Source organism: Molossus molossus, unplaced genomic scaffold (assembly GCF_014108415.1).
Source record: "Molossus molossus isolate mMolMol1 unplaced genomic scaffold, mMolMol1.p scaffold_m16_p_6, whole genome shotgun sequence".
Taxonomy (NCBI): domain Eukaryota; kingdom Metazoa; phylum Chordata; class Mammalia; order Chiroptera; family Molossidae; genus Molossus; species Molossus molossus.
In genome coordinates, this window is record NW_023425399.1 from 51,864,421 (window position 1) to 51,887,522 (window position 23,102).

At 39.2% G+C, this 23,102-nt stretch overlaps 2 protein-coding genes and 1 pseudogene across 10 annotated transcripts in view; 1 reads left to right on the plus strand and 2 right to left on the minus strand.

Moving 5' to 3' along the window:
* GINS1 (GINS complex subunit 1) overlaps positions 1-14,185 on the plus strand; it is a 46,673-nt gene extending 32,488 nt beyond the window's left edge. Inside the window, exons 4-7 of one of the 4 annotated variants that reach the window (XM_036244024.1) lie at positions 3,513-3,629; positions 8,491-8,565; positions 12,140-12,220; positions 14,037-14,185. In XM_036244024.1, coding sequence (XP_036099917.1) covers positions 3,513-3,629; positions 8,491-8,565; positions 12,140-12,208 — 261 coding nt within the window. In that variant the 3' untranslated portion in view covers positions 12,209-12,220; positions 14,037-14,185. Of the gene's footprint in view, positions 1-3,512; positions 3,630-8,490; positions 8,566-12,139; positions 12,221-14,036 lie in introns of those variants that run through there. The other 3 variants (XM_036244021.1, XM_036244022.1, XR_004957003.1) reach the window with 3 other exon arrangements.
* Positions 14,186-15,946: 1,761 nt separating this feature from the next.
* LOC118618108 lies at positions 15,947-17,230 on the minus strand (annotated as a pseudogene).
* A 191-nt stretch (positions 17,231-17,421) lies between these two features.
* The window catches only part of NINL (ninein like), a 205,085-nt gene continuing 199,404 nt past the window's right edge, over positions 17,422-23,102 (minus strand). The window contains exons 16-18 of one of the 6 annotated variants that reach the window (XM_036244012.1): positions 21,641-21,847; positions 19,350-19,463; positions 17,422-18,322 (exon numbers count right to left, since the gene is read on the minus strand). In XM_036244012.1, the coding sequence (XP_036099905.1) occupies positions 18,131-18,322; positions 19,350-19,463; positions 21,641-21,847 (513 nt within the window). In that variant the 3' untranslated portion in view covers positions 17,422-18,130. The remainder of the gene's footprint in view (positions 18,323-19,349; positions 19,464-21,640; positions 21,848-23,102) is intronic. The other 5 variants (XM_036244011.1, XM_036244009.1, XM_036244010.1 and 2 more) reach the window with 5 other exon arrangements.

A 23,102-nucleotide genomic window follows, 5' to 3' on the forward strand; every position in this document is an offset into this window, starting at 1 on the left:
GGCAGCTGACTAATCAGAGTGGTGATTGCTAAAGGTTGGGATAACTGGCAATTTCCTAAAATAAGACAATAGAGTTTATTGCATAGATTGACCTTTCCTTTCATGAATGATTTCTCTGTAGCATGCAGTACTGTTTGAGAGCATTTTACCCACAGTAGAACTTTGTGAGGGGATATATTTTCCCTTTTTATTTTTAGATAGAGTGGAAGGGAGGGGAGAGAGAGTGAGACACACATCAATGTGAGAGAGACACATCTATTGGTTGCCTCCCGCACGACCCCAACTGGGGCCAGAAATTGAACCTACAACCCTTTGGTCCTCAAGCCAGTAGAACTTCTTTCTTTCTTTTTTTTTTTATCCTCACCCGAGGACATTTTTTGTTCAGGTAGAGTGGGAGGGAGAGAGAGGAAGAGAGAGAGAGAGAGAGAGAAACATCGATGTGAAAGGGACACATTGAGTGGCCGCCACCCGCACGACCGACCAGGGCCGGGGACAAACTGCAACCAAGGTACATGCCCTTAGCGGGAACCGAACCTGGGTCTCTCGGGACCGCAGGCTGATGCTCTAACCGCTGAGCCAAACTGGCCAGGGCAGTAGAACTTCTTTCAAAATTGAAGTCATTCCTTTCAAAATCTTCCAATGCCTTATCAGCTAAATTTATGTCATATTCTAAATCCTTTGTTGTCATTTCAAGTCATTACAGCATCTTCACCAAAGGTAGTTTCCATCTCAGAAATCCACTTTTTTTGCTCATCCATAACAACCTCCTCATCCATTAAGTTTTATCATGAGATTGCAACAATGCAGTCATATCTTCAGGCTCTACTTCTAATTCTGATCTCTTGCTGTTTTTACTACATCCTCTACTGAAGTCTTGAACGCTTGAAAGTCATCCATGAGGACTGGATTCAACTTTTTCCAACCTCCTACTGTAATGTTGATATTTGGACCTGTTCTTATAAATCACAAATATTTTTAATTTCACCTAGAACTGTGAATTCTTTCCAGAAGGTTTTCAATTTACTTTGCCCAAATCCATCAGAGGAATCACTATCTATGGTGGCAGCTATAGTCTTATGAAATGTATTCCTTAAATAATAACTTTTGAAAGTTGAAATTATTTCGTGATCCATTGGCTACAGAATGAATGTTGTGTTACCAGGCATGAAAACAACATCAATCTTATTGTGCATCTCTATCAACTCTTGGGTTACTAGGTACATTGTCAATGAGCAGTAATATTTTAAATGCAATCCTTCTGAGCAGTAGGTCTCAACAGTGGAATTAAAATATTCAGTAAAGGTGGGAGCAGGGAGGAGGGTGTCAATGGGGGAAAAAGAAACATCTGTAACAAAAAATATTTAAAATAAAATACTTCCATTGACATAGGTATTAGGAATACGTATTATTTAACTAGCTTTCTGAGGTTAATATTGAAGAAATTGTTATTTGAAATATTTGCTTAATAAAAATTGTTTACTAATTTGAAAAAAAATTCAGTAAAACTTTTTAATTTTTTTTAATCCTCAACCAAGGACATGTGTAGAGGAGAGCAAGAGAGAGAGAAACATTGATATGAGAGAGAAACATCAATCGGTTGCCTTCTATAAGCTCCCTGACTGGGAATCAAACCTACAACCCAGGTATATGCCCTGACTGGTAATTGAACCAACAACATTTGGTGTACGGGATGTTGCTTAACCAACTGAGCCACTCCTGTCGGGCCAGTAACCAATGTTTTAAACAAACGTGATGTCATCCAGGCTTTGTTGTTTCATTTACAGAGCACAGGCAGAATAGATTTAACATAATTCTTAAGGGCCCTAGAATTTTTGGAATGGTAAATGAGTATTGTCTTCAACTCAGTCACCAGCAGCATTAGCCCCTAACAAGAGTCAGGCTGTCCTTTGAAGCTAGGCATTGACTTCTCTCCAGCTGTAAAAATCCTAGATGGCATGTACTTCCAATATAAGGCTGTTTTACCTCTATTGAAAATCTGTTTAGCATAGCCACCTTCATTAATTCTCTTAGCTAGATCTGGATAATTTGCTGCAGCTTCTACCTCAACACTGCTGCTTCCTTCACCTTGCACTTTTATGTTATGAAGATGGCTTCTTTCCTCAAACCTAATGAACTAACCTCTATTAGCTTCAATCTTCTTTTGTAGCTTCCTCACCTCTTTCAGCCTTCATAGACTTGAAGAGAGTTAGGGCCTTGCTCTGGATAAGGCCATTGTAGCTGGTTTGATCTTCTGTCCAGACCACTAAAACTTTCTCCATATCAGTCATAAGGCTGTTTCACTTTCTAACCATTTGTGTGTTCACTGGAGAAGCATTTTTAATTTCCTTCCAGAACTTTTCCTTTGCATTCACAACTTGTCTAACTGGTACAAAGGGCCTAGTTTTCAGTCTGTCTCAGTTTTTGACATGCTTTCCCTACTGAGCTTAATCATTTTTACTTTTTGATTTTGGATGAGAGATGAGCTACTCTTTCATTTGAACACTTAGAGACCATTGTAGGATTATTAATTGACCTAATTTAATTTTTTTTTTTTTTTTGCATTTATCTTCAGATTGAGCAGGAGGGAGAGAGGCAAGAAGAGAGTGAGAGAGAGAAATATCAGCATGAGAGAGACACATTGAGTGGCTGCCACCCACACAACCCCAACTGGGGCCGGGGACAAACTGCAACCAAGACACGCGCCCTTAGTGGGAACCGAATCTGGGACTCTCTGGTCTGCAGGTCCGACACGCTAACTCCTGAACCAAACTGGCCAGGACTAATTTAAATATTTTTAAAATACTTTTTATTGATTTTTTAGAGAGAGAGGAAGGGAGAGATAGAAACATCGATGTGAGAGAGGTACATTGATTAGCTGCCTCCAGCACGTCTCCAACTGGGGATTGAGCCCGAAACCTAGGCTTGTGCCCTGACTAGGAATTGAACCGGGACCTGTCAGTCCATACAATGTTGTTCAATCCACTGAGTCACACCAGTTGAGCCTAATTTAAATATTGTGTGTCTCAGTGAATAGGGAGGCCTGAGGAGAGGAAGATACGAACAGCAGGTTGGTGGAACAGTCAGAACACATAGAACATTTATCCATTTTATTTGCTATCCTTATATGGGTATAGTTAGTGGCACCCTAAAACAATTAAAAGAGTAACAACAAAGACCAATGATTCCAGACTGAAACAAATAAATATAATAATGAAAACATTTGAAATACTGTGAGAATTACCAAAATATGACACAGATACAGTGTGAGAAAATACTGTTGGAAAAATGGCGCCAATAGACTTGCTTCATTCAGGGTTGTCACAAATCTTTATAAAAAACACAATGTCTATATAGTGCAATGAAATTAGCTGTACCTATACTGTAGTTTGAATGAATGAATGGTCATAGCAATGATCCATGTGGGCATATGTGCTGGTTTTAAAAGGATAAGTATACAATTTCCGCAAGTTTGTTTTCTGACAGCTTTGTGAAATGCATTTTTATGTTTGCAGATGCAATGGTTCAATCATTATAAAAAGTCTCTTGCTACTTATATGAGGTCACTGGGAGAAGATGAAGGTTTGGATATTACACAGGATATGAAACCTCCCAAAAGCCTATATATTGAAGTAAGTATACCTCTTTATTTTTTATTACAATTATTTTTTAATCCTCACATGAGGATATTTTTCCATTTATCTTCAGATAGAGCATGAGGGAGGGAGGGAGGAAGAGAGAGGGAGAAAAACATTGATGTGAGAGTGTCACATTGATTGGTTGCCACCTGCACGACCCCAACCAGGGCTGGGACTGAACTGCAACTGCGACCGTGTTATGTGCCCTTGGCTGGAATTGAACCCAGGACTCTTTGGTCCATGGGCCAGCACTCCAACCTCTGAGCCAAACTGGCCAGGGCAAGTATACCTCTTTAAAATGAATATTTATTTAATGCATAGATAGTGCTGCCTTTGTCTAAGGGGTATATGAAGATATATTATTAAAAAGGAAAGGGAAAAATAAACCAAAACCAAAAATGTTACCTATAGGTGGGACTAGGACTAGGTGATAGGACTAGGATAGAAAAGCTAAAATTTTCTGAATAGACCTGTTTTAATAGTTTTGACTTTGGAACCATGTAAACATTTTATATATTATTAAATCAAAGTGAAAAACCAACTCACAAATTTTGAAAGGAAAATGAAATAAATGAACCTGTTTTTAAATTGGTAGATTAGTCAAAGTAGAATTATTTTAAAATACATAAATTGATTATACATTCCTAATGGGTATATTCTAAGGATGAAAAGAATTACAAATAGATCTTAACCTATTGTAGTTATATTCTTAGTAATAATATTGTTATTGTTATTTTTAAACAGTTTATATATTGAAAAATAGAGCAAAAAGTATGGCACTAGGAATCCAGATTTTCAAAATAAAAGAGATTCAAATATTAAAATGAGAAAGTTAAGTGAAAATTCTATATTCCCAAACTTAAGTCTGAAGTATCAGCATGGAGTCAGATTGAATTATCTTCTATTTATTTATTATTAATTACTTATTTAATTGATTTTTAAAGAGAGAAAGAAACATCAATGTGAGAGAGAAACAGATCAGTTGCCTCTTGCACATGCCCCAACTGGGGATCAAAACTGAAACCTGGGTATGTGCCCTGTCCAGGAATCCAACCTGCCACCTTTTGGTGTATGGGACTGTGCTCCAACGGAGCCACACCAGCCAGGGCCATCTACCAACCCAGTAGCCGGAAGCATCCAAATTCTGGAGTCTAAATGCCATTTTTCACTTAGGAAAACCAGGACTCTTTGGGGGGAAAAATGCTGATTCCTGGTCTTAAATAAACAATATACAAGCTGAGCATGGAACACCTTGTCTTTCTAGAAAGCAAGGAAAGCCCTGGCCTGTTTGACTTAGCAGTTAGAGCGTCGGCCTGTGGACCAGAGAGATACGGGTTTAGTTCCCGCTAAGGGCACTAACCCACTGTACGTTGGTTACAGTTTGTCCCCAGCCCTGATTGGGGTCGTGTGGGTAGCAACCAGTCGATGTGTCTCTCTCACATCAATGTTTCTCTCTCTTCCTCCCTCCCTCCTGCTCTATCTGAAGATAAATGCAAAAATGTCCTCGAGTGAGGATACAAAAAATGTTGAAAAAGTTTCTAAGTACAGAACTACAAAATCCTCTTTCATATACTTTCATTTTAAATTAAAAAAAAAAAAAGCAAGCAAGGAAAGTATCAAGGACTACATGAGTGCTCACAAAAGTTTTGGGAAGTGGTTTGAAGGAGCTCCCACTTGCCAAAGAAAGGACACTTTGAGCATAAAAATGAATGGTAACTGCAGTGAATTAAGTCACATCAAGTATGGTAGAATTGTGAATACATAATGACACCAAACAACAATTACATAATTAAAAAAAAAAAATCTCTGGAGATTTATTATGCTAAGTGAAATAAGCCAGTCAGAAGACAAATACCACATGATCTCACTTATATGTGGATTCTAATGAACAATATAAACTGATGAATAAAATAGAACCGGAGGCATGGAAACATGGAACAGACTGAAGAATCTTAGAGGGAAAAGGGGTGAGGGTGGGGGCCGGGAAGAGATTAACCAAAGAACGTATATGCATATATGCATTACCTATGGACACAGACAATAGGGTGGTGACGGCCTGGGGTGGGGCAGGAACTGGGTGGAGGGGGGCAGTGGGGGAAAAAGGGAGCAGATATGTATAATACTTTCAACAATAAAGATTAAAAAATAAAATAAAACCTCTTTGGGCTCTATATTGGGAGAATATGAGGGATGCAGCTCATTTTGAAAAGCAATACATAGAAGAGTGGAATCAAGCATCCATCTGCCTTTACTATACAAACTCTATCTCAGAGTAGCCAGATTATTTACAAGGAAAATTTCTTCATAGAAGAATTTTTTAAGCTAGTGCAGCAAAAGTAAAAGGACTAGATTAATAACACTTTGTAACCATAACGCATGGAGGCAAATACCTACCAAGACCTTAGGTGACAAGTTAGTGGAGACCTTAATAATGGATGGGTATAGATAACACCCAGACCCTCTGACTATTCTTAATATCTGTAAACAAATTCAAAAGTCATTGGAGTGAATAAAGAGAGACTTTATTCTCAGGGAGACGTAGCCTCTGGCAGAACCAAAGCGATGCTCCACTGAGACAAAGGAGAGGTCATGTTTTGTTTTGTTTTTTTAAATTAATTTTAGAGAGAGAGGAAGGGAGAGGGTAAGACAGAAGCATCGATGTAAGAGATCTGTTGCTTCCCATACAGGATTAGTCCACAACCTAGGTATGTGCCCTGACCTAGAATAGAACCCTGGACCTTTCATTGCACAGGATGATGCTCCAACCAACCAAGCCAAACTGGCCAGAGCAGGAGAGGTCATCTTTTATAGGCAGTTTTCTTGCCCACAGATCCCATTTTGGTCCATTTCGTGTACATGAGGTTTTGAAATTGTACAGTTCTAATTGGTCCACATCATGCAGTTCTGGTTGGTTGGTATAGATGCAAATGAGGATATAATTTGCACAGTTCTAATTGGACAGGGCAGGTCTTAGTTCATTACTCAGAAGATGAAATCAGAGCATTGTTGCAGTGGTTGACTCAGATAGAACAAGTGTGGCATAGTAAATGAAGCAGAGTTCAGTCTGAGACTCTTCTTGGCATACAGGGTATGTGAGGAGAAGTCCCTGTCAGCAAATGGCCATTAGGCTCTTGTTGCAGGGGTGTGCAAAAGTCGGTTTACAGTTGTGAGTACGCAAAACAGTTTATTCTTGTAGAATTATTTATTATTGTATTATTTTCCATACAAACAACTGTAAGCCTACTTTTGCCAACCCTGTATTTAAAATATTTGGGCTCTCTCAATCATGGGGGATCCATCTCAACACATAAATTCCTTTTCAAGGACATCAAATGTATCTTTCTTCTTGGGGTCCACACATTCAAAATGGGGTAGTCAGATATTCTATGCTCTGATTGACCTTGCAAGAGGGCATACATAACACCATTTGCCAGAAAACCAGACCTGATATGATCCAACCTCTAGAGTCTAGACCTAACTTCTAGTGTATAGGAAATCAGGGACAGAGAGGATAAAATGTTAAATGATCTCATAGGAGTCCACAATAAAATCTAGTTTATGGGAAACTATCTGACAAACTGCTCTGTTTCTTTAACAAATTGTCCAGAAGGAGGGAGAGGGTGTGTGGGGGGGAAGGAACCCTATAGATGAAGAAAAAGACATAAGAAATGGGTAATGTGCAGCTTTTGTTGGACTCTAATTTGAACATGGCAACTTTTAAAAAATTTAAGAGTTAAATGGGGAAATTTGGATACTAACTGGATATTTCATGATTTAAAAAGTCTTAATAAGATACTGTAATGGTATTAAGATTATATATTTTTAAATTTTCATTGTGTAGAAATAGATACTAAAATATTTATAGATGAAATTATAGGATTCACTTCAAAATCTAGACGTGGGTGAGGGAACAAGATTGGCCAGATTTTGATAATTTTTATTTTTATTTTCCATAATATGTTTAAAGAAGTAAAAAGGTGTGGGTGGTGCTAGGGAATTTTCTAGAATAGTATTTCTCAAACAAAGTTAAAATACCTGAGGAGTTATAGTAAGATTCCAGAGGCATTATAGGACATGATGAAATTACCTAGGAAAAGTAAATGACTGAAACTTACTGCTGGAGTTGGCTTTATTAATACCAATCCTAGTACTAAGGAAAACAAACTCCCATCCTGAGTTCTCATAGAAGATGAAAAAATATCCTGGTTGGAACTATAGCCAGGTCTGTAACCTTCTCTCCAGGAACATTCCTTCTCTGAGGTTGAAGTGTTTATCAAAAGGCAGTCTTATACCTCACACCTTCTGACTAAGAACCTCTCCTGATTCTTATAACACAAGTCTGCACCTGCTTTTTCATGGTTTACTTGTCAGTATTTTGGGGAAAGAGTCTGACTATAAAAGGAGATTGGAAAAATCTTAAAACAGAAGTTTTGCGGACACCTATGGTTTATTCTCAGATATTTCATGGGAGGGATCTGTGAGTCAGGTTGGAATCAATCTAAAACATTCTCTTTCCTTTGTAGATATGTTTCAACTGCTTGATAGTTCAGGATTTGCAGAGGGGAAAGAATGCAATGATGTCTCTGTCCTTAGCAGCTCCCTGGGTTTCTCTGCTGTCAGCAAAATGTACACATACATTTGGAGATTTTGCCATTCTTCTTCCTCTCCATCAAAACAGGACAGTTGGAACCACTAGCATACTATAGTAGGAGTACTAGGCCTAAGTACACAGAAGAAACAAACCAACAGAAAGCCTAATAGTTTTACTGTCTGGGTATTTATATAATCCTTATTTACTTTGTGGTCATTACATATTAAAAAATAATTTAGATAAAACATCAGTTTTTCCTTTCAGGTACGATGTCTAAAAGACTATGGCGAATTTGAAGTTGATGATGGTACTTCAGTCCTATTAAAAAAAAATAGCCAGGTATTTCTTGTCTTAAGATACTTTAAATCTTACAAGAGTGTTATATGATGGAAATGTTGAAATCAATGGCAAAATAAATGTTACCTTGTGATGATCATTTATATCTAGGCATCATGTTTAGTGTAAGACTACTATTTATAAATATAAAGAAACATTGAGGCAAATGTTGCATATATTAAGAAAAAGTTATTAATTCACTAGAATATTACTTGTATTTAACACTAAGCATTTTCCAGAGAAATTATCACAATGAGCTTTATTCTAGTTAAGCACTGTGAAAATGTTGTATTTAGTTCCTTTGAATTATAATTTAAAAGCTGATAAGCACTCAATTTTAGCTTGTAGTTTACCTTATAAATCCTAATTTTTTAACAAATAAGTAATGACATAAACAAAAAATTTCTACATATATTAACAGATTTTAATAGGGAAAGACTAAAACTGAAGTTGTAACTGAAACCAAATTTCTCCTTACTAAGAATCTCAACATTTATTGTTTCCTTAGAAATCTTCTAGTTCACTTTAGATTAATTTCATATTAGTAAGTTTATTTTTATCCTATTTCAATTTTCTGTAGTCACATTAATACAGGAGAAAAATGACTAAATGAAAGCCATTCTTCCTTTGCCTCCCATCTTGTTATCGGCTTGTTAGTAACTAACGAGCCTATGTCTTTGTTTATGCCATGGAGCAAAGGAATACTTCAGGTTATGTAGTTCTTGGACTTATTTCCTTACAAAAGGGTGACTTGATCTCTTATTTTACAAATACCCTTAGAGCTTTGAGTAGTTTCCTAAAACAAAGGTTGACTATTTTAAAGACTGATTTTCAGGATACACTAAAATTACTTTGTTAAGGCAAAATTTTCTCCCAGTGTCCTCTTAGGATACTAATGAATTGAATAATACTAGTGATTGATATTAATACTTGATAAGTTAATGCTCATAAAAATCTGTATTTCTGGAGGACCCAATATGAAGCTCTGGTTCACAAGAATAAATCAAGAAATGAAAAAAAAATGTCACTTTTCCCTAAATACCATCCTGAGGTTTAATTTTTTCTCAAGCTTTATGGCTGATCTTTCACCCAGTGTGCCTGGTTGGTTGGTGGTGATTCTTCAGTGGCAGGGAGTACCTGGGTTGGCCTGGGGCAAGTGGAAACCCAGCTGAGTCCCTCCTCCATCTGCTCCTGTGTTAGACACTTGTTTTCTGTGTGGACCATGCAGAAGCCTTCCCCTTGGTGATGCTTTGAACTGTGTTTCTCAGTATCACCCTACACTTAATTATAAATATGGGGAAAATTTTTTTTTTTTTATCCTCACCTGAGGACATTTTTCCATTTTTTGTTCAGGTAGAGTGGGAGGGAGAGAGAGGAACAGAGAGAGAGAGAGAAACATCGATGTGAAAGGAACACATCGAGTGGCTGCCACCCGCACAACCGACCAGGGCCGGGGACAAATTGCAACCGAGGTACGCGCCCTTAGCGGGAACCGAACCTGGGTCTCTCAGGACCGCAGGCCGACGCTCTAACCGCTGAGCCAAACCGGCCAGGGCGGGGAAAAATTTTTTTAAACAATCCACTATAGTTGATATTAAGAGGCTTCTAAAAATGCCTGACCACATTTAAAATCAGTTTTTTATGGAATCTGATCATGTCATATAAAACATGAATAATGAGACACTTTCTTACCATATATTAATTTATGCTTATAAATACAGTAATACAGTAAACATGTTTCTGTTTGTCTAGAAGTCAGAAACATCCTCTTTTTAAAAGACATCGTAATAACTGTTAAATAAACAACTCAATATGTTCCCCCCTTTTTTCTTTTGGGGAGGGCCCCTTTTTTTTATGTTAAATATTCTAAAGACTAAGAATTCAGTTAACATGCTAGGTAATAGTCCTTGGCCCATGTGTTTTCATGTTTCGTTTGGAGGCATTTCTTGCATAAGGCCTTTGAATTTGTGAGGGGTAATCTTTAAGTGCACAGTGCTGCTGAAGTTACATTTGCTTCCTTGAATATTTTTGATAATCTCTCCTATGTGATTTTCTAAGGTTATTTGCCCTGTACTTTCTAATTTACTGTTTTTCATTTATATTTATTTATTTATTTTTGTTTTTAAATTTTTTTTTTTTTTTTTTTGTTACAGATGTTTCTCCTTTTTTACCCCATTGGCACCCCCCCCCCCCATTCCCCCATCCCCGGCTTTGTTGTCCATGTCCATTGGTTATGCATACATGCATATAAGTTCTGTGGTTTATCTCTTCCCACCCCCCCCCCCCACTCCCTGTTCTGAGGGATGTCAGTCTGTGCCCTACTTCCATGTTTCTGGGGCTACCATATTCCTCAGATTGTTATGTTCATTATATTCCATATATAAGTGAGATCATGTGGTATTTGTCTTTTTCTGCTTGGCTTATTTCACTTAGGATAATACTTTCCAGGTCCCTCCATGTCATCTCAAAGGATAAGAGATCTTTCTTTCTTACAGCTGCATAGTACTCCATTGTGTATATGTACCACAGCTTTTTTATCCATTCGTCTAATGATGGACACTTGGGCTCTTTCCAGATCTTAGCTATTGTAAATAGTGCTGGTACAAACATGGGGGTACATATATTCTTCCTGATTGGTGTTTCGGGCTTCTTAGGGTATATTCCTAGAAGCGGGATCACTGGGTCAAATGGAAATTCAATTTTTTAATTTGTTGAGGTAACACCATATTGTTTTCCATAGTGGCTGCACCAGTCTGCATTCCCTCTAGCAGTTTACTAGAGTCCCCTTTTCTCCACAGCCTCGCCAACACTTGTTGTTTGATGATTTGTTGATGATGGCCATTCTGACAGGTGTGAGGTGATACCTGTTTTTCATTTTTACCCAAGCATGTCTTTTCTTTGAGATTACTTTGGTCACCCATTAGCTTGGAAAATCTTCCTGCCTTGTTTCCTGTACCTCCTCATCCCCTATGTGTTGAGAGGGCATCACACAAGGAGACACTCCTTGCCACTTCAGAATGAGAAATGGTATCCTCTTAGGACATGGAGGACAAGCATTAGCTGGGCACAACACAGCACAGAGTGTCTTCACCACATAGTGTGTGAACAGCACCTACTTCATAGGTTACAAACACTTTTAATCCTTGAAAAGTACAGGAGAAAAGTTGCCACTTGTTATTAGAATAAATGTGCAGACTCAAATCCTAAAAAAGGTTTAATGGAGATGTTTGTTTGTTGGTCTTCCTAAAGAGTTGTACAACTTGTCATTAGGTGCCCAAAATCTCACCTACGTGGGTTTTCTGTGAATAAATTCAAAATGCAAACACTAAGGAAAATACCTACTAGAACTCAGACATCTTTAACTTAAGCAAACTATGAATTTGTTTATAAAATTCAGAATTCAGTACAGCTCTGCATACTGTCACTTTCAGTAGATGAAAACAGTAGATACAAGTTTAGCTTTTAACTATATAACTCTTGTAATTTGAAATATATAATCAGTTCCTGCTTTTTAATAATGTAAAATGTAATTTAAAATTGTCCAATCATGTTTCTCTCTCCTACCTATTCCACTTAGCACTTTCTACCTCGGTGGAAATGTGAGCAGCTGATTAGACAAGGTGTTCTGGAGCACATCCTATGGTGACCTCATACTGTGGTACGAGACTACCCATCCACACAAACTTCTACACTTCCTTCTCCACCCTCACCCTCACCCCTCTGGTTTTAAAGGTTATAGACACTCTTTAATATAACCAGGAATACTTGGCTGAGAATGTTTTGTTTTCTATTATACAGGATTCCTCCTCTTTTTTTGTAATCTGCATCTACAATTATAATATTCCTAGACTTACAATGTTTGTTTGTTTGTTTGTTTTTTTAATGAAAGTAAATATTTATTATACTTGAATCTTTTAAACATTAAGAGAATAACACTTGGCTGTTCTGGGAGAAAGTAGGTCCCTGTGCATCTTTTGTTGTTTCTGGTAATGTGCATTATGTAAGCCAGGGAGCTGAATTTCTGGAATATGTGTTTCCAGATGACATGGGCAGTTGGAGATGATGGTCTATAAAAGTTTTCACAATAGCCCAGCCGGGCTGGCTCAGTGGACTGAGCGTCATCCCATGGACTGAGAGGTCCCAGTTCGAGTCCTCGTCAGGGCACATGCCTGGGTTTAAGGCTTGATCCCCAGTAGGGGGCATGCAGGAGGCAGCTGATCAATGTTTCACTCTCTTCTTCTCTAAAAAAAATCAATAAAACTATATTTTAAAAAATGTTTTCAGTATATATGATGTTTAATGACAACTGCATGGCTATTTGGGAAGGAAAAAGTAGGGACACAATGAATGTTCCCATTTCTTCTTCTTTTATTTTAATGTAATTCCTTTTTTTTAAAAGTTTGTTTTTTAAAAAAAATTTTGAGAGAAAGAAACATCAATGTGAGAGTGAAACATCATTTGGCTGCCTCCTACACGTCCCCTGCTAGGGATCAAGCCTGCAACTGGCCATGTGCCCTGACAGGGAATCCAACCTGCAACTGTTCTGTGCATGGGATGATGCTCAACCAAGTTAGCCACTCTGGTCAGGGCAAATTTGCCCATTTCCAACAATGGTGGATGGTCTAGCTTATGCCTATCTGTGAGCTTGGAGGTTTAGCACCAGTATTACCACTTTGAAAAGGGAAATAGAAATTTGGGTTAGAAAAGAAATTTTGTACAGTTTTCCCCCAGATTCACATTGACAGAAAAGTCACACGAAGTGTTGGTGAGCTAAAGGAAGGGCAGTTTCTATCATCTGATGAAGTATGAATGGTAGGAGTTGGAGAGGCCGAGTGGTCCTGCCTGATGTTCAGTGACTTTTCTCTACTAGTCCCTGAAAGAGGCATTCAAATGTAAAAGATTAGTTAAGCCTGGTATCTGGTACATACTATACATGCTATTTCATTTTTGTTTAAGGGAGTGTTTCTGGCCAAAATCAAGTCATAGGGAAGCTTTACCTAGAATATGAATCTATATGTTTTCATAATAGACCTACTTAGGTCAGTAGGCTGCCCTTTGCAGATTTGAAAATAATCTGCAAAAAATTTTTTTATTCTTTATTGATTTTAGAGAGAGAGGAAGGGAAAGGGAGAGAGAGAGATAGAAGACATCGATGAGAGAACATCGATTGGCCACCTCCTGTATGTCCCCCACTGGGAATTTGGCCCACAACCTGGGCATGTGCCCTGACTGAGAATTGAACCAGGGACCTCTTGGTGCATGGGTCAAAGTTCAACCACTGAGCCACACTGTTGGGGTGATTATTTTCATTATTGAAAATGATTTCTCCCCATAGTTTTGTTGGCCAGATCATATATTCAGCTAAATTTCTGCTGATAAACAATAAGGAAAATTTCCCTAGTGAATGGTATTGATGACGTTGACATTATAACTCTGGGTCTGTAGTCACTTCCCTTCTTTATATTTACTCCCAGAGCACATGGAAGCATGCACACAGGTGAGCCCTAAAGTCCACATGAATCAGCTATGAAGATATACAGCTATGAAGGCCATTATCATGTTGCCAGCTTGCCATCATTCCTGAACTTAAATGATATGATGTTCTTTTGTGTTTAATTCCCCAAATAAAGTAATAAAATATATCCTTATTTGAAATGAATATATAGTACTTGAAATTTTAGAGGTTTTATCAATTTATATTGACTCTAGAATTGTGGCTAGAATTTTGAAGGCGATGTAAGTGTACTTACAGGTAAAAATATATAATGTAGAAAATGAAAGTCCCCCTTCACCTACTAAAAAACAATGTTCCATATGCTCACTGTGAGCTGGTTACATATGTCAAGTACAGTTCCATTTCTCAGTGGTTTCCCAGTTATTTTCTAGTTTTTGTCTCTAATGTGAATGGAATATTTTTTTCTGTTATCTAACTGGCTTTGGCTGATAACATGTATAAAAGTTCAAATTATGATGCCTTGGCCACATTCTAATATTTATATAAACTCATTTTGTTTCTAAATTGCCTCTGATGTCTAGAACTTTTTGTTTTTTCTTTTTTTGTTAATCCTCACTCAAGGATATTTTTCCATTGATTTTTAAATAGAGTGGGAGAGAGGAAGAGAGCCACATTGATTGGTTGTCTCCCACATGACTCAGATTGGGCAGGGGATCGAACCTGCAACCCAAGTATGTGCCCTTGACCAGGAATCAAACCTGCGACCCTCCGGTCCACAGGCCAATGCTCTAACTGCTGAGCCAAACTGGCCAGGGCTGTTGTGTAGTACTTTTTGTATAGAGGGTTCAGAAAAATGTTGATTGCTGCTGATAAATAGGTAGGTGGCAGCTTATCTTTTTCATGACTTCATTGGAAAGCCACAGTCTCATTTCTCAATCTTTTTATCCCATATTTCTCCAGGGAAAATACCAAAACTTGTGTCCTCCCTCAGTGCAACTTGAAGACTCAAAATAAATTCAGTATCATAATTTAAAATAAAATAATGGTAATTAGCATATATGGTTTTTCCAAGTATGCCTTTGGAATCTGAATTATGATCATACTGTTTCTCACTTAACTCCCTACTGTTATGAATTATATGAATAGAATTCTGTTGTTAAGCTTCTTGCATTTCCTGAGATATACTCTTCTTGGCCTTGGTTTGTTAACCATTTAGTGAACTGTGAAGTCTAATGTTTGACTTGCTGTTATTTTATTGAGGCATTTTGCAACTTTGAAGTTGTTTTTTAGTGCTTAGGAAGAGGAGAATGTATACATTTGTGTATGTAAGTCTATGCTTTTTCAGTGTTGTCAATTATCTGCTCCTATGAAACAAACCACCCCAAACAGTGGCTTTAAACCATACCGTTTTATTAGCTGTCATAATTCTTTGGTTGACTGGATTCCAAGAACTGAGCTTTCCACCAATTCTAGTCTTTGAGTCTTTCCATAGTGCTTTAAGATTTTTCTCATACACACATGTATAGTAAATATACAGATAGAAAGGGATGGGAAGATGCAATAGCTGCAGGATAGTGGTTGCTTCCAGGAAGAAGGGGGAGGATAAAATGTAGCAGAACTTATTTTAGTACATAGTTGATGGGCATAGGAATGTTTCTTATAAAAACTATTTTTCTAGCCCTGGCCAGTTTTGCTCAGCGGTTAGAGCGTCTGCCTGCGTTCCATAAAGACCTGGGTTCAGTTCCCGCTAAGGGCACGTACCTAGATTGCAGATTGCCCTGGCCCTGGTTGGTCGTGCGGGTGGCAGCCACTCAATGTATCTCTTTCACGTCGATGTTTCTCTCTCTCTCCCTCCCAATCTCATCTGAACAAAAAATGGAAAAATGTCCTCGGGTGAAGATAAAAAAAACAATTTTTCTATGGGTTTGAAATATTTCATCTGACATGCTTTAATGAGTCTTTTAAAACATAAGAAACAATGAGTAGGGGAAGAAAACCTGCTAAAATCTTTTCGAATTGACACGATTCTTGTTCTACTACAGGAAAGCATTATTTGGTACAAGGTATATTTGTGGATGTACATGAACAGTATATATACTATCCGGATCATGTTGTGCTATGTGCTATGTACAGGTCTTTACAGCTCTTCCTAAAGGTTAAAATAGTTCATTAGAATTCAAAATGCGTATTCATCTATAAGTTGGCACTTGTTAGACTCTTGTCAGCATTGATACTGGCATGTGTTATTACAACTCAGTTCCAGCCAATGTTTGCCAGTTTGTTCACCAGAAGTCCAGCAATAGGTGGGTAGAGTGCAGGAAAACAGTGCCATGTTTCTTAATTGGAGACCCCTGAAATAAGTGAAGTTACAGCTATTGAATAAATGTTACTGAAAAGCAGTCTCGGCTTTTTCTTACACAGACGGCAACTTTCCTTCTGAATTCTCCATTTCTGTTTTTCTTCCATTCTTTCCCAGCATCAACATTAGCTGGTGAGTCTCCATTAGGGTCTGCCAGCTTATAAATAACACTAATCATGATGGTTTCCATGGCGTAAATGGGGAGCAAGCGTTCTCTTGTTTTTCATAACCGTATTTATCTTCACCAGGTTCATGAAGAATAGAAATGCATACATCACCATTTTTTTCCCAACATTTGGTTGCCAGATTTCTGTAATGAATTTCATTTTAGGAGGCTGGAGGGGATAATCTTTTGGGAAAGTGAATGAGCCTTAAAAACACCACCTTCATAAAGTGTATCTGGAAGACCAATAATAAGGACTTCCCATTGGTAGAGATCATTGTCATCTATTAAACCTGCTGAAAAGCCTTCCACTAGATTTTTGTTGAGTTCTGCCAGCTATCCTCACAGTAGCAGTGCCAACTGTAACTCCGTCATCTTCCCGCCAAGGGCCTGGGCTGCGCTGGGGCTTTCAAAGGCTGAGGCAAACTCTGGAGGCTCCTGGAGCTGGGTGTGCTAAGAAAACCAGGCCCCCACGATGGGGCCGCCTGATGCCAAGGGAGGCTGGCCTGGGCCAGCAGTAGCTGCGCCTCACTGCTGTTGCGGTGCGAGTCCCCTTGGTTCAGTTTTCCTCAACCTCATGCCTGGAAGGGGAGGGTACTCGGGCCACAGCAGCGTGCACTGGGGTTTCACTTGCCTGCTTCCCTCGTTCAGCCCGCCTATTGGCCCCACCGGTGCCTTCCCCTGCCACAGCCTCCTGAAATATTTTATAATTAAAAAACAATTAAACCCTAACCTGGTAGCTCAGTTGGTTGGAGCACTGGTCCTGTACACCAAAAATGTTGCTTCTCTCACATCAATCTCTCTCTCTCTTCTCTCTCTCTCTCTCTCTCTCCCCCTCTCAAACCAATAAACATACCCTTAGATGAGGATAAAAATTGAAAACAGAAGTTAAATCAATGTTTAACAGAAAGTTGGTTGTAGTGACTTCATTTCAGTAGTTTATTCTGATAAACTAAATGACCATAATTTGTGTACTTTGGATATAAAACTATACTTTTTTAAACAATATAATACAATTTCCAGTGTGATGACATTTCAAGGAGGTTAAGATTAAATTTGCAATAAATACCATTATCCCTGAGCACAGACATAAAATAAGCATTGTCTAAACATCTTCCCATGATGCAGCAGTCCCTTAAAATGGGCTTCTCCTCCTTTGTCCTTGATAACACTGGGTGACAGTCATAGGGAGTGAAGCCTTTCTGGAATATTTGTATAGACCCAGCATTGAGAATACTAATGATTTAAACCCAAAGCAGTAACAGTGGAATGGCAGAACTATACAGATCCCTAGTTTTGCATTTTAATCTCCACAGCTAAAGTCAAAAGCACAACATTGAAATTATTTTACTTTACCATTTTCTTTTAGTCATTCTTTGCTGAGAGACCCCATAATCTGTTTCACCAGTAACAGTTGGGAATTTTTACCAGGAAATTATCCCAGACTGCCAATAAAAATGTAGCTTTTCCAACATGTCTTTTCCTCAGTATCTGGGTCATATGTCCAGGGATATATGGCCATAGAAAATTATGGCATCACAGTGGCTTAATTTAAAATATGTTCTTTCACAATGAATTTCAGGAAAACAGTCTATACAGAGAAAGATGCTGAAGTCATCTTACTGATTAGTTTGTTGAGAGCTCTAACCTTTTCTTCCAAGATTTGGTTTTTTTTCTCAGCCCCTCGTTGCTTCTCTTCAGTGACCTGAAGTGCTTTCATCAGGTGAGCATTTTCTACGTAGAGCTCCTTGAGCAGCAAATCAGATTTTGTGTTCTTCTTAAACTAGAGAGAGGAAAAAGCCATACTTTACTCTGAATCTAGTGCAGAAATGTTATGTAACCTCTGTACTCTTCCATCTTTATTCAAACCATGATTTACAGGTTTTTACAGATCTGATACAAACACTGGATATCAACAGTTTTTGTTATCCTGGCATGAGAAAGGAAAGTGAAAATCTGAGGAAATGTGGTAGAGAAAATTTAAGTCAACTTGACCAGAGAATTTACCATGAAATGGAGACATGAAAGACCAAAATCATAGGCCTTAAAAAGGACTATTCAGGATGATGTAAAATAAGGAAATTGTCAAGAGGGCCAAAGTGTGTTATCCAAGTGCCCTTTTATAGCAGCTGTTCCAGTGATTGGGGGTGCTATTGGTAATGCACAGGACAGTCCCACCCAGTGAGCATTCTCCCTTCTAAAATGCCAACCTGGCTTCTTCTGTTGGGTCATTAGGTGTTTGTTACCATACTATATCCTGACTATCCTCACCAGATCCCACCCATCACCATTTCCTTTTCTTCAGAGCACTGCTTATAAGCTGACATAATTTACCTTATCTGTCTGTCTCTGAGAATGTAAGGTCCTTGAGGGTTTATCTCAGGGTTTGCCTAGGACAATGCCTTGATACATAAAACGTACTTGGAATGACTGACTGAATGAACAAATGACAGAATGAATATCTTTCCTGAGGTTATGTGAACACCTCAAAAAATATAAATTCCCAAAAGAAAATAAACACAATGCACAAATATAATATGTGTGTGTGTGTGTGTACACACACACATACAAACATTAAAATCAGTTTTCTACTGATTGCTTTTAATTGTTAATCTTCTGGAAAAAAATTGTACATTTAGATTCTCAAGTGTAGGCAGAGCCCCAGATTCACTGGTTCCAAGTGAACATGGGGTTTTCTTTAGTTCTGTGACAAGACGGTCACTCCCTGAATCAGCTATTTGAACACCATAAAAGGAAAAAAAATTCTGAAAGAGGATATTAGCATGTACTGACAGAAGCCCCTCACTCACCTGCTCTCCCAGCTCACCCACTTTTTCTTGTAAGAGCATTTCCATGTTCTTCAAAATCATTTTCACCTCTTCTACCTGCTCTTCTGTGTCTTTAAGCTGTTTTTTATGTTCTTCCTGCCACAAAAGAAGGTTACACATCAATATTACATTTTAAAAAGAATCATCTCAGGCTTATTTACTTTGAAAATTGGCTAAAATGTGCAAATTTGAGAGTAACTATAGATAATCTTTCATCTGTATAGAGAGTAAGTTAAGAAATGTTCTGCACAAATCACAAAACTGTTGCTTTTCGTATTGCAAGAATTAGCAGACTGCCTTGTCCTAAAAATTTAATCATAAATGACTCCAAAGTTGAGTTTCCTCAAACATGTTACTAAGTATTTCTAAATACAGTGATACCTCGGTTCTCGAACGCCTCGGTTTTCGACCAAATCGGTATTCGACCAGGAGATTCGAGAAACTTTTGTCTCGGAATCCGAACAAATATTTGGAACTCGAACTTCCAAGATGAGCCAAGTTGAGCCGAATGGCGTTCATTCGGCCCAGCGCGCCTTGCTTGCGTCATCAGTGTGAGTGCAGAGAGAGAGTCACGCTTTGTGGAGTCACGCTTTCCTATTGGGTTTCATTGCTTCGGTTCTCGAACAATTCGGTTCTCGACCGTCCTCCTGGAACGAATTATGTTCGAGAACCGAGGTATCACTGTAATTTCTGATTAAATTTATGTTTTGTCAGTAATCTATCATAGTTTGTCATCATCTTTAGCTTAACTTTTTTTTTTGCATAATGCTGAAAGGTTATTCTTTGTTAGAATTTATGCTTTACAAACACTAAATTTTACCCACCTTTCAAGTCTTGCTCTAATGTTTGCCCTCTGGCTCCTGATCTCCACATCCGTCCTGCCCTGGACTTTTCCTCATGAACTGCATTGTTCAGTATCGAGTTGTTTTCTCAGGCTTTTAAAATAAACATGTACACAGGGTGCACATGTTCCACAGACAATTCAAGCACTTTAAATGTGCTAACTCATTGATGCCTCACAATAATGCCTTGAGGTGGTACCACTGGTATCTGAATTTTACAGATGAGGAAACTGGAGCACAGAAAGGTTAAGTAACTGGCCCAAGGTCACTCAGCTGAGAGATGGGGGAGCCATGATCCCAATGTCTGCAGTCCATGCTCTGAGCCAGTGTGTCCTGCTGCCCTTTAAGGCAAGTGACCCTGTTTACACATATCTAGATGCCTAATGTAGTGCCTGGCACACAGCAAGCTCCCCATCTATCCTGTTAGCTTGCTGACCTCTTGTCCCACTGCTCTCTTCCTCCCTCCCTACAATTCTTGCTATTTCTAAACATGCCAAGTACATACCCACCTCAGGGCCATTGTACATGCTGTTCCTGCTGCCTATAGTCCTCTTTCCCCAGGTAACTGGATGGCTTGCTGCCTCAACAACTTCAGGTGTTGGCTCAAGAACCACCTTCTCTAGCTATCCTGTTTAAAATAGCAAAATCTCACACCCCACAGCACTTAATACCATCTGACATGCTATCTGCATTATTCATTTTTTATTATTTCCCTACCATCACTAGAATGCAGGCTCCAGAAAGGCACAGATTTTTTGCCTTGTGTGTCATTTCTGTATCTCCAATACCTAGATCAGTGTGTACCTAAATGAGTAACTTCTGTATTCCTTATGTGCCTTTGGGTGGATTTTTTTTTTTCCATCTGCCTAATGTTTAAGATTTTTTTTTTTTTAATTAGGTGCATCATTTGGAAACTGGGAGTGTTCATGTAAAATCTAGTTTCTGGCTTTTCTTTTAAATCAGGAGAATTAGAACACTGAGGCTACAAAGGTGAGGAGCAGCCCCCATTGCTTCACTTACAGCCTCTCCACCACCTTTCAGGCCCTGTAAGCATTTAGCATGTGGCCCCTAATGTTTAGCCATGGGGCCTACCAGAGACACTGCAGACCCTAAGGACAGACTGCATCTGGGAGAAACTGGCTTCTAGGCTGAAGAGACCTTTAAGATCAGCTCACTCAGTGCTTTCTGAGAGGGTGGGAGACACCTCAGAGAGGCTCATCGCACCTCCCCGGTCCTTCCTCAGCATCTGTTAAGAGTCCTCATTATTCACAGTGAAAATTGGGGTCCCACAGCTTTTATACAACCAGTTATGGAATTAGGATGGCCATCTTCCCCTTGGCACTGGGGCAGTTTTTGGTGAGTGCCCAGTGATCCAATGTCACCCTCCCCATTACCATTAGCTGGAACCATGAGACCCTTGTCCCCACTCACCCACTGTGCTTCCAGTTGCCTCCCTTCCTCCTGGAGGCTGCACTCCATGCGGAGCTGCTGAGCTGCCCACTGCTCCCATCCCAGCTGCTGCAGCTCAGCCATGTGGCCCAGAGACATGCTCTGCTCTGTTTGGTCCTGTAGCTGGTGGATGTCCTCCAAATGCTGGCCAGAAGAGTAAACTCTCAGTCTTAGGTTGGCTCCATGCATCTGTACCAGGGAAAAGAGCACAATAGATTTGCTGTGAGAGCTACAGGGTCACTGTCAGACATGACAGACTGTATTTAAGGACACTCTACAGCTGGAAGGGCAAGTAAGGCATCTTCTCTCCTCTGTGGTCCCTGCATCTGCACACAATGCAGGATTTATAAAGAGCCTAGTCACTGGAATTCTGTCAGGAAAAGATGTGCCTGTGATCCTCAATGACTATGCTGAAACTTCACATTGGATCCATGGGAGGATCATGGTATATTCTGTCTAATTTTATCTTCCAGCATACCTCGCTGGAGTCTGATTATTTACAAACTGTATAACCCATGCAAGCCGGATATATAATAATCCTTTAAGTGCAGAGTTTATGCTTCTGAGAACTCACTGAGGCCAGGGTCACAGAGGGTAATTAACATATAGCAAATGCAGAAGGAAACTTAGGAGCAGGTATGGAAAGAAGCTCCCCAGCCACAGAGGACTGCACAGATCTCATGGAGTTATGCTGAGTCATGACTGAACTGCACATCATGTGCCCAATATTTTTATTAAGCAATCAGAAGTCAGATCCAAACTGTTGAATTTAGTGACTCTGGAGGCTTCCATCCAGAATATACACAATTTCCTTGTCCCTTAAAAGAATTGGCTACATCAGCCCTCCTGAGCCTCTGAGGTTCCATCAAGTGTCACACTTAGTAGGGTATTTGTGATCTTGCTCCCTGGTATATATCATCAGTTTGGCTCAAATGCACTCTTACAAAAATTTTAAAAAGTCACATTTAAGCAAATCTCAAAGTGGCCACATGGTCAGAGAGAAGAGAAAGGTGCCACACAAGGGTGAGAGGCTGCAAACCTCTAGCCCAAATTACTTTCAGCAGTCACTAGGTCACCTCACATCTCTGAGGGGCCATCTCAGCGGCAACATCATTGTAACACAGCTGTTCTCTAGGATAGGAATCATCCCAGAGAGACGCACCTGCACACGAATAGCTTCCAGAGGACAGCTGCTGTGCTCTTTTAGGAGGGAAAGAGAAGGAGGAAGAACCAGTGCTTAATATATATCTCCACCAAAAGTAGCTTCCTCTCGAGTTTCTCACTTCAGATGGTCATTCTACAGCCACCCCAGCAAGAACCCGAGCTCCAACCCCAGCCTTGTGTCTCAGAGTGTCAAAGTGCCCATGCACCCCAATTTCTACTCTGACCTTGCTCCCCACCACCTGATGTACTCTTCCTTTGAATACACTGCCTTGCATTCCTC